At 36.9% G+C, this 12,434-nt stretch overlaps 1 protein-coding gene across 9 annotated transcripts in view; it reads left to right on the top strand.

Moving 5' to 3' along the window:
- LOC124117395 (voltage-dependent calcium channel type A subunit alpha-1-like) overlaps positions 1–12,434 on the top strand; it is a 299,488-nt gene that overhangs the window by 275,859 nt on the left and 11,195 nt on the right. For 5 of the 9 annotated variants that reach the window (XM_048389674.1, XM_048389676.1, XM_048389677.1 and 2 more), the window contains 7 exons: positions 247–354; positions 1,274–1,357; positions 1,780–1,848; positions 3,828–3,949; positions 4,430–4,529; positions 8,593–8,712; positions 9,938–10,184. In XM_048389674.1, the coding sequence (XP_048245631.1) occupies positions 247–354; positions 1,274–1,357; positions 1,780–1,848; positions 3,828–3,949; positions 4,430–4,529; positions 8,593–8,712; positions 9,938–10,184 (850 nt within the window). Of the gene's footprint in view, positions 1–246; positions 355–1,273; positions 1,358–1,779; positions 1,849–3,827; positions 3,950–4,429; positions 4,530–7,348; positions 7,424–8,592; positions 8,713–9,937; positions 10,185–12,434 lie in introns of all 9 variants that reach the window. The other 4 variants (XM_046479277.2, XM_046479250.2, XM_046479263.2 and 1 more) reach the window with 3 other exon arrangements.

A 12,434-nucleotide genomic window follows, 5' to 3' on the forward strand; every position in this document is an offset into this window, starting at 1 on the left:
TTAGGCGATATGTGACAGTTTGTATTTAATGTACCGCTATATATAAATTAGTAGCATCAGTAGTCTCGGGTATTTGTTTTGTAAATGTATTTTGAACTATAGTCCATCTCAACTATTACTTTAGTTAGTAAACACTGTGTTGCACTGTTAGCTAAAACAGGTTAGAGCTATGAAGGAGCATCGTTCTTAAGTGTTAAGAAATAATCCTCTTGTTATACACTGTCCATTTTTCTTCAATGTCTTTAGCCAAAGAGAAGAAAATCGCATATGGTAGATAGCTTTCTACCACCTGATAGCTTTCTACCAGCACCAACTAGGTATCTGCCACCCATGGATCCCAGTACCGAGGAGAAGGCAAGAGTTTTCCCAGTAGGAGTAGCAGTTGGGCAAAGAGATGTAGACTGACTGAATAGTCCACCGAGTTCTGCTTGTAGTGACTAGTCTACAGCATCAACTTCCTAGATTGACGATTTCATAGATCATTTATTGGCTTTACTTTTTATTTAGCCAGTTCTTAATAGGTTAGACTTGTATATTGGCTTTGGGTTCATTCCGTTTTGATTACAATGAATGAAATAGTTTGATAGTGCAATTAGATTCTCAGTTTCAAATATATGCATTTTCGATTTCTTTTTAAACCATTCACAAGAGATTAGAAGCAGCACTTAATGATTTTTTTTTCTGAACTGTTCAGCATAAACATGAATGGATGTTAAGTCAAGTAGAATTCCACTTTCAAGTAGTATGAAGCATGCGTCAGTATCATTCAAACTAGTCAATGGAAGACATTAATTCCTTATATGCTAAAGTAATATCACATACAGAATGTGTAGTTTGCTCATCATCGTATATTAGTCTTTTCTTTTCTTTGATTAAACCTAACAAAAATATCTCCTGTTAATATCTTTTCTCTTTATTTTAAAATTTATCTTTAAACATTTCTGGTGAGTTAATTCAATCATTAATGATTAAGTTCAGAATCAGATGGTCTATCTTACATTTAATTTTTTACCATTTTTCATTCACTTTTCACAATAGTGAAAAGTTTTAAGAGATCCTTATATATTCTAATAAACGTTGAATTAAATTATCCTATTTTATTGAGGACATTTGTATTCTTTCATTATTTGAACTCATTTCTTTTCTAATATGGAGATAATTGAATAATCTGCAAAATACAGTTTAATTTTACTTTATCAATGATCTGAACAGCTTGTATATTAGAATATTTCAACAAATCATGTGGATGACCTTTGTTTTATTACTAATGCAGAAAGACCGACGCCCATCAGTAAATGGAAATATTCCATCTACTCATGTCATCCCGCCAGAAACAGTCACTAGCGAAACCAATGAGGCAAGAGTTACTTCCCCTTGAAATAGCCAGCATTATTTAATGTTCATTTTCAAAATCAGGAACATCAAATGTTCCCATGATATTATTTGTTTTATAGCATCTTTAAATTTTGACGAATTGACATTTTTGTGACCTTTGTTCAGCAATATGGTTGTTTAAATTAATTGAAGATCATTTTGCAAAAGGTAAAAAGTTAATTTATTTAAGAACATTAAGATCCACGGAGAAAAGATTTTGAACTTCAAATCTGTTAATGATTTCTTTTGTTTGTAATTACAAATTATCCTCAATATTGAATTTCAAAGATGTTTATTTTTCATTTCATTATATTAACACAAAAAATATTTTTTCTTCAGCTTTTTAGTGTTTTAGAATTGCTAGATAAACATTGAATGTTGACAAAGAGTGTTCTTTCGCTGCAGCCGAGTGTCATCCCAACCAGAAGTACTCTAGCTAGTTTTCTCCACTCAGCTTTATCTCAGGATCCAGAGGCAAGACATCTTGTAGAATATCATCCCAGTTTTATATTTATCCACAACAAATGACCAAATCCATTGTATCTTGGTTCACAGCTTATTCCATATTTTATATAACCATTTATAAAAACCATTTTTCTCCATTTTCTCCATGCTCTTCAGCAGCATTCCCATCCCTTCCCTGACTGAAGTACACCTGCACTAAATATCAATATGTTGTTATTTACTGGAACTGTGCCAACACTTATAAAGACTTTACATGACTGTGATAAGAATATTCCAACATGAAGACAAATAAGAATAGTTTTTTAGCGCTATCAAATGTTTTAAGAGGATGAAATACTATAAACTCATGTAATCTTAGAACTAAAAGAAACTTATATATCATGAAACGGTATCCTCTGTTATGAATTTTATGGAATAATCCTTTAATCATCAGAAATGTTTTTTTCTCAAATCCTCCAACACATGGCAGCCAAATGTATTTCAAATTTTGAATCTGTCAGGAACTACAAGGAATAAGAGATGACAAAGCTAGTCTACAGTCTAGATTCACAGTAGCATTGTTAGATAGACATCTGACATTTGATATTCTATTGTCTGTTTATGTCAAGTTGGGTGTAATATTTGTAAGGATGTAGAGAGTATGTTCCTAACCCAGCCTCATGCTGCAGAGACTGGTGTCTCCAAGTGGGGATGTTGAGAGTTCATAATTATGATACTTCAAAACTGTTTATGTCCATCATATCTTGAGATACCTGGTTGTTTGAGATAACTGGTTGTTTGAGATAACAGGTTGTTTGAGATAACAGATTGTTTGAGGTAACAGGTTGTTGTTGGTGAAGGGTTAATAAAGTGGTTATGAGGATTCTTTCTTAAATGTTTGAACTTACTAATGACATAACATCTCTTGCCCCATATTTTGTGCTCTTACAACTAAAGTTCTTCTTGAACACGTCATGAAGCAATGCCCCCTCACTGTTGTCCCCACCGTCCCTATTGACAAAGCCATGTATCTTCTCGTCCCTACAGCTTCTCTCCTCCTGAGGAGTTTAACCTCCTCCTTACTTCCAATACTGAAGAGTCGTGATGTTCATGATCCCTGTCCTATGTATCCTACACTTTAAACCCTGGATATTGGGAACAATTCTTCTTATCATCATTGATGGTGTGTTAACCTGACTAAAATGAACATCATGATTAGCTGGACGAAGTGCCAAGAAGCAGATATATCTGTTGGTTAAACATCGTCCTTATCAATATCAGTTTAATAGTCACCAATTTTGGATACAAAGGATAAAATTAGTATGATAAAGAGCTTATATAATAGATCATGTTAAATGCGACCTATTTGCCACGGCCTTCCTTCCGGACAAGCCATGCACCCCGTATACAACAGTGGATGAATGCGGGTAATCAGTTGACCCCTGCAACAATGTGGTAGAGGACACCTCAACATAGCATTATTTTTCAGATTTTCTTTTTCAGATTATTTCCTTACATTAATCTTGAAACTATATAATACATTTGTGCGTACAGCTCACAGATAAGAATAACCATGACATGAGGCTGTATCTATCTTCGACTCTCTCCTGTCTATGAATGTCCGTGTTGAATTCTGTATGCATAGCATGACACTGTGGCGATGTGTGTTCATTTCAGCCGTCATTTGTCCAGTCTGTCAACAATAGTCTGACTAACATATATCATACTGTAATCTATGATATGGAACCATATGCTTCAAGCAATTTTGATACTAACTGAAATTAATTTTTAATACTTATTTATCATATGAAAGGGTATTTTTGTTTAATATTTATAAAACATATATTTGTAGGTTTAATTATCAAAATAAAAAATGTGTGTTTGGTGGAGATGGGATATTTGTCCATTATATATTTCCATGAAAGAAAGTTTGAGGTCTTAAGATAGATTTTTATAGATCCCAGATCCAGAATATGAGGTATGTTTATGCTTGAGGTTGTCAATTTCAGCGGCCCCCATCTCTGTTCCGTCGTTTGATCGGTGGCCTGAGAACAACACCTTCCAATCGATCCAGCCAATCACTGGACTCCGAACATTCTGATGGCGAGAGGGATTCAGAGGGAGGTCACAGGTCAGAACCCACTCCCAAAAAATACAAATTGAAAATAACAAGACAAGTGTTATTTCTAGCTTAATTTGAAATGTAGACACTCTCTAACTACAGCTAGATCAGCTAGAAAAAGAACCATGCAGTCATGTTTCTATATGATTGTTGGTTCTCCTGGAATTACTGTTAACTGTTGGAAGAAGTTACAGTAACAGAAGTTGAGCTAGTTAGGCTTATTGTCTCCCTCCTGGGACATTATTTTACAGTGCATCAACAGCGCTGTGCAGTGCGTCAATGTTCCAAATTGAGAGACAGTGCATCAGTACAGTGACGGTATTTTTCAAATCGCTCAAAACACATTTTTTACAGCTTACTGCCCCAATATGGGACCCTAGACTGATGATAACACTGATTACCAGAGATATCTTCTGCAAAAAATATTGTGCACTTGATTCATTTCATAATTGTGTCCACATTTTTACAGTGTAAGTCTTTATGTTGCAGTATTGACAAAGGTCACCCATGGAATCGGTCATTCAGCTTTCTGCGCCGAGGCAGCAGTAAGCGGAAGAAAGACCCCCACAGTGACAGCTCCAGCGTACAGGTGAGAGCCAGCCCATGGGCACCTGCCAGTGGCACTCTACTCTCATGTGTATAGCAGCACCTAACATGATGACAAAAATGTTTAATATTAACAAATTGTTGTAAGATTGATTTAAAACTAGAGCAGGGCAATATGTCAAATCTAAACTTGCTTTAAAATGCATTACTTTGACTCTTGAGAATCATGTTCATATTATTTTTATATATGTTCATCATTTGAAAGTTATGAGTAATATTTTCATATTTATATATTTTTGTATTTCAACAAGTCAAGCATGATCTCATGATGCAAGCTGTTGATATAATTTGATTATTTGAAATTAATGTAAACTTTCTTTAAAACAGATTTCTCATAACCGGTATAGGATATATTTAGTATCAGATCTAAATCATGGTCGTTATCTGATGAACTGTTGAAAATCTTAATTACATGAACCTTTGAATCAGGAAAAAGTCATCCTCTATTACCCAGGGTAGTTTATTTCTATTCTATTGTGATGAATAGTCTGAACCATTTCACTGCAATAACTCTGTTTCAAGTTACATGCTGGTAAAACAAAGGCGTCCAGTATAGTTACACTAATACATTGCCAGAGTTGCTCTGTGCTGAGTTAGTGAAAAGAGAGATGGAGACTGTTATCCCTTCTAAAATGAAGCTCTGGTGGCAACTGGATCCTGGGTATCTATCAGAACAGATGGAGATATTAAACACTGTATAACAGAGACCAGTAAAACCTTCCCCTTGCATAACCATGATATTCATGTGGGAGTGCTGGTCCACTACTGAACCGTAATATTGTTGCTAGGATAACACTGTATGATACCTCTAAATACGTGTTGGTACCTTTCACATAGAATAACCAAAAAATACAAAACATTGGGATTCCTAAGGCCTTTTTTCATTTAAAAACATACAATTACAATGTCAATTTTGCCATCAATATTTTTAAAGCTTCTATTAGTACTTTTGCTTCCATTTTTCCCTAGCTATTTTCAATTTTTCAATATTTGCCATTTTTCTCCGGGTGAATGTTTAAAAAATTGTGTGCCCTTTAATTTCTTTACCTTCTCGCTTGTTTGCATGTTTAAATAACTTCTTTTTAAATGCCTGCTTATGATAATTTTATAATTATTCATATACACTTCATGTACTATCAGTATCTGCAGTAACTGGTGTATCATGACATGGTTACATGGGTAAACTGTACTCCACTAAAACTACTTTTCAGTTGGATTTCCACATTAAGTCTTCAGTACCACGATGTCCTCAAGGACAGTCTCATTCCAATTTCACAATCTTATCAAAGTTAACAAATAATCTCATCTCTATACAAATATTTTATTCCCAGTTTAAAGTCTCTTCTATTCCCGATGCCCAGTCTCCCTGTCGTGGGATGAGGATGGGTAGCTGGCATTGTCTCAGCCAGAGTCCAGTTTTACAAAGCAGTCTCTGTATTCTGGGTATATCAGCTTCCATATGACTATTGTAGCTTGATGATTACTTGTGGAAGGGTGCATTCGAAAGGAACCACCAGAGATCCCTTAACGCTCTCAATGACTACCTATAAATCCAATCCCAAAGTCTATTTTAAGTATAGGAATTGTGACAGTTGTAAGGTGAATATGACTTCATATTCAGGCCCCCTGTATGAATTAACTGATCCTAGTAACAATGGATGTTCACATTATCAGCCCTTTGTTAGTCTACTCCAGATTTGAACAGCTTTGTGGCAGCTGCAGCTGGATAAAGTTGTTTCTGTTAGCTGACAGGCTTCTCTAGTCTAGAATGATTAATGAACTATGTTAGTTCAGAGTAAAACAAGACATCTTGTCATGATATAGGGATGCAACCCCACAGCTAGGCAGCCATGTTGGCTGATATATCAGACTGCAGCAGAGTAAACAAGTCTACTAATGTTACCACGGCAACACAAAGGGACTAAAGAACTTTAAGCACACTAATGAGTCACCCCAATCCAGTCTCACTTTTCACCCCATTATATGAACACACCAGTCTGTACTAGACACAACCCATTATCTGAACACACCAGTCGGAACTAGACACAACCCACATGAAGACCCGGGTTAGAATTGGTCTTTGGCAACCCACGCTTGTTGTAAGAGGCAGCTAATGGGATCAGGTGGTTAGATTCACTGGGTTGATGCATGTCACTGTATCTCAGTTTCGTAAATCGATGCTCTTGATGTCAATCCTCGGAATGTCTGGTTCAAATGCGATTATTTACAGACTACCGGCATATAGCTGAAATATTGCTGAGCGTGACGTTAAACCAAAAACATCTCTGCGTTAGTCTTTTAGATCCTTTTGACTAATATTTTATCAGGTTGCTGTTTCCATACCTTTCAACATTTCTCATCATTATTTATAAAATTTTGTCCGTAAAATATTCTGCAGCATATTTTTCAGTTTTCCCCCTCCAAATCTAGGATAGATTTTTTTGTTACCTTTAAATCTAAAGGGCACTTCACTTTTTTTTATTCACAAAAAGGCCTTTCCAACGATCCAAATGTTTTGTATTGAGCTAAGTATGCAAGGAAATCCTGTTTACTCTATCCTACAATGTTGACTGATGCTTAATAAACATGCTTACTAAACATGCTTGCTAAACATGCTTACTAAACATGCTTACTAAACATGCTTACTAGATATGCTTACTAAACATGCTTACTAAACATGCTTTCTAAACATGCTTACTAAACATGCTTACTAAACATTCTCCAAACCTGAACTGATGTGCTATCTGTATTTAAGAATCTGTCAATATGTCAAACAACATGATGTTTTCACCCCCTCCCCAGGCACACAACAAGCGCTTTGCTGGGGTGGTTAATAACTCATTTTCAATTGATGAACAAGATGAGTTAGACGCAGAGGTAGTACCGAGTTATCTCCCTTTGGTTTGATGCAAGAGGTGATGGTTTTTGAGGGGCTTTTAAACAAGGGATTCTTTTTCATTGCTTTATTTTTGCTTTTGATGGAGGGCTATGGGCTAAGTTGTCTCAAGACATGGAAACAGAATCTTTGCTCCTCTATGATATGATTTCTTTATATCTGGTGATGGTATGGGATAAAGGGAGGCTACAGAATCAGTTGTGGGTTGTGCATCATTGTTTGACAAACTTATGCCCCTTACTAAACATTCTACATGTTTGTCCTCTTTGACATTCACGTAGTACTGTGTGACTACCTTGTACTGAATGAGGACAAGGTATTAATCTTACAGCCTGGGGTTACAACCTAGGCGGATCCAGAGAAGGGGGTCCACGGGGTCCACGGGGTCCAGACCCTCTTTTAAAACTAAATGTAGTAAGTTGTAGGCAGTAATACTATTATTAGCGGATTCTGCTATTTTGGACCCCTCCCTTTTGAAAATTCTGGATCCGCCCTTGACAACATTGATAGAAGATGGGACAAATAAAGCACAGTTGTTCTCTTCAGTCTTCTTCCATCAGTATGTTGTTTGGGGCTCATCGGTGTATTGTATAGATCTGAGACTCACCATTTCATCTGTGATATGATAACATGTACAGTAATGTCTGGGCCTTGAGAGAATGAACGTGTTTGTTTGAAGAAGGTCAGGAGTTTTTCAAATTATTTTTTCTCTTTTGTAACATATACTCTTTTAATATACATGTACATATACTTAACCAAAATATCATAAATCTTTTTTTGTGTTCATTCCCATTGGGGGCAGGGGGGTAACCTTGTGGTTAAAGCGTTCGCTCATCACGCCGAACACAGGGGTTCGATTCCCAACATGGGTATAATGTGTGAAGTCCAAAGCGGCGTAAAACCACATTCACTCACTCACTCTCGATTAGGGCAATTCATATATATGCATATGCATAAAAAATCATATTTAAGAATCATTTATTGTTGCATATAATAGTTGTTAGTAGTAAATATATATTACAGCGATATATGACTACAAAAGCAGGCATCTGTGAGAAATATCACCAGTATATATGGCACCAATAGTTTACATCAGATCTTCAGATAAATTATTTGTTGGAGTTTAGCAATACCTGTTTTTTTCTTGTAGAGTTTGGAATTGAGAGATGTACCTCTAAGTGCATCTAGCACGAACCTGCCCAGTAGGGATAACTCACTAATAGCACTAGCAGCCAATCAAATAACAGCTTCCTTATCAAAGCTGAATGAGGTGATATTTCTATTCCAACCTCTGATTGGTCGATCCCCAGTGTCATGTGATGTGTATGTGGCTCTTTGGTCATCATGTGGTCACCCCCTGATCATCTTTTCTGCACCTAAAGAAACGATACCTCACGTTTGTTGAATAATGTACACTATAAACAGTCCTTGACTCATTAATGACAACAAATAGATTGCACAAAATACATGTACTGTTGACAAATTATCAATTTTCCCTGAATATCATTGGATATCTTTTAGATATGACTTAATACTTTGAAATTTATGTTATGATTTAGTGAGATTTTTTAAAGAAACTGTTTATTTGAATTCAGTTGCACCTTTTAAATATAAGAAATTTGAACTCTGCATCCAACCCTGACATGGTGGTTTTATGTGAATTTCCTCATGTTTGTATGATATGAATATTGTGTGTAGATACTTTCTCTGTTAGCTGACAGCTGACATGTCGTGGGGTGTTTAGTGTATGTGATGTCACATCACACGCATGTTCACAAACTCTTCATTTGTATTCACTTGTTCAAGTTTTAATAAAAGAACTTTTTTTCAATGACTATGTTCATTTCTTTTGAATGCCTTTGTTTTCCTTTTTTTTAAATTATATTTTTCTTTCATATAAGTTTTGTCTTTTCTTAAGCCTTTATTTTCATTTGGAATGCTTTTATTTGAATGTAGTTGTTAATATCAGAATTTTGAATTCAAATCTTTCTTATTTTGTATTATGATAAACTGTAATCTTCTAAAAGATTTGTTTTTTGTATGGAATGACTATAATCAAACCACATTTTCTAAAGAACTTGCACTTTATACATAATCTTAATATATATATTTATGATATTAGTCCAAATATATCTAGTTTTAACTGCACAAACAATTATGACAAGTTGAGACACTTCCTGGCCATGTAAGGTTGATGAGGTATGTCAATAGCCAATAAACATGCTGGTGGACACCCAGTTGATGCCATAAAGCCTTCAGTTATACATGATGTCTCCCCAACATGTCAGAATCTCCTCTCCCGCTCACCATAACTTGAAATATGTTTCTGCCCATTTGAGCATAATGAAAACTCTTACTTCAGAAGCCTTTCCCAGAACTGTCTCAGTTTTCTTGAAGCATGTTGAACTGATTGCTTTTAGATTGTTGATTTATGCACTGATGTAGTGTATGGAAGGTGCCCAAGCCTAACTGACACTACTGCCTTCTCCTTCCAGGCCCCGCGTTCAGCCCAGTTGGACGTCCAGAGACATGGGGCTCACACCCCTTCTTCCCCAGTGTCACCAATGTCTCCCCGCTCCCCCCTCCCCATACACAGTCCTTATGGGTCCCCCCGGGCATCGCCTCTCCCATCCCGCCGCTCCCCCTCACCGAGACGCGCTGACGTGGGCTTCGCATCTGCTGTGTCCAACATTGTGGATCAAGCCCATCACATTGCAGAGCAGGATAGACGTAAGCACCATGGTGAGTGCTACTTCTGTACCTACAGTGGAGCGTGGAAACAGCATGAGTCTTACCTCATATCTAAGCAAAAGCTTGCTTGTTTAACTACACCCTGTCTATAGTGCTGTTTATGCAGTTATGTTTCATGTAAATGTTTGGCTTTGATTGAAACATTCTTTAACCTATTTGGTAATCCTAATGGGTTTTTATAAAACGTTAAAAAAAAGAGTATATTTGATTTATCTGTTAAATATAATCTTAGCAAACCAACAGCCTGAAATTTGAAATTCAAAATTATGTATTTAAATATAGCAGGGTTTTTGTGTCTTTTCACTTTTAAAACTTTGAAGTTTTGCTTGTAAAAAATATGCTGTTCTGGAGTAGGAAATCTGCATCATCCTAAACTTTTTAAATGTGTTTGTTGAAATCTGGTCTACCTGTTTTCTAACCACATTAAGTTGTATGTAACCCTGGGATCCAACTGAAATCAGAGTATATATGTGTGGTTGGGCATTGTCTGTCAGCATGAAGCAACGCAAGCCGTCTTTCAAAACCTCTACATTACAAGTGATGCATGGTTCTCTGTGTTGTGCACTTTGAACTATTTCATGAACCTTTCTGTTAAAATAATGCACCAATTAATTTTTAAACTCATGATTTCTCTTTTGATTAACAACTCTTCTTAACTTCCACTGACCATGCAGGACAACTGTCTGTCTTTTTTACCAAAAAAGACACGCAAACCGTGACCAAACTGTGACTAGAGACAAATGTAATTGTGACATGACAAGAACCTAGCTCAACTGTGACTAGAGACTTGCTCAACTGTGACTAGAGACTTGCTCAACTGTGACTAGAGATGTGCTAAACTGTGAATAGAGACAAATGTAATTGTGACATGAGAAGAACCTAGCTCAACTGTGACTAGAGACTTGCTCAACTGTGACTAGAGACTTGCTCAACTGTGACTAGAGATGTGCTAAACTGTGAATAGAGACAAATGTAATTGTGACATGACAAGAACCTAGCTCAACTGTGACTAGAGTCTTGCTCAACTGTGACTAGAGACAAACTCAACTGTGACTAGAGACTTGCTCAACTGTGACTAGAGACTTGCTCAACTGTGACTAGAGATGTGCTAAACTGTGAAGAGAGACAAATGTAATTGTGACATGACAAGAACCTAGCTCAACTGTGACTAGAGACTTGCTCAACTGCGACTAGAGACAAACTCATCTGTGACAAGAGATGTGCTAAACTGTGACTAGAGACAAACTCAACTGTGACTAGAGACTTGCTCAACTGTGACTAGAGACAAACTGTGACTAGAGACAAACTCAACTGTGACTAGGGATTTGCGCAACTGTTACTAGTGACAAACTCAACTGTGACTAGAGACTTGCTCAACTGTGACAAGAGACAAACTCAACTGTGACTAGAGACTTGCTCAACTGTGACTAGAGACTTGCTCAACTGTGACTAGAGACAAACTGTGACTAGAGACAAACTCAACTGTGACTAGGGATTTGCGCAACTGTTACTAGTGACAAACTCAACTGTGACTAGAGACTTGCTCAACTGTGACAAGAGACAAACTCAACTGTGACTAGAGACTTGCTCAACTGTGACTAGAGACTTGCTCAACTGTGACTAGAGACAAACTGTGACTAGAGACAAACTCAACTGTGACTAGGGATTTGCGCAACTGTTACTAGTGACAAACACAACTGTGACTAGAGACTTGCTCAACTGTGACAAGAGACAAACTCAACTGTGACTAGAGACTTGCTCAACTGTGACTAGAGACTTGCTCAACTGTGACTAGAGATGTGCTAAACTGTGAAGAGAGACAAATGTAATTGTGACATGACAAGAACCTAGCTCAACTGTGACTAGAGACTTGCTCAACTGCGACTAGAGACAAACTCATCTGTGACAAGAGATGTGCTAAACTGTGACTAGAGACAAACTCAACTGTGACTAGAGACTTGCTCAACTGTGACTAGAGACAAACTGTGACTAGAGACAAACTCAACTGTGACTAGGGATTTGCGCAACTGTTACTAGTGACAAACTCAACTGTGACTAGAGACTTGCTCAACTGTGACAAGAGACAAACTCAACTGTGATTAGAGATTTCCTCAACTGTGACTAGAGACTTGCTCAACTCTGACTAGAGACTTGCTCAACTGTGACTGGAGACAAACTCAACTGTGACAAGAGACCTGCTCAGCTGTGACTGGAGACTTGCTCAACTGTGACTGGAGACTT

The sequence above is a fragment of the Haliotis rufescens genome, unplaced genomic scaffold (assembly GCF_023055435.1).
Source record: "Haliotis rufescens isolate VD_foot unplaced genomic scaffold, xgHalRufe1.0.p SCAF_8, whole genome shotgun sequence".
NCBI classification, from domain to species: domain Eukaryota; kingdom Metazoa; phylum Mollusca; class Gastropoda; order Lepetellida; family Haliotidae; genus Haliotis; species Haliotis rufescens.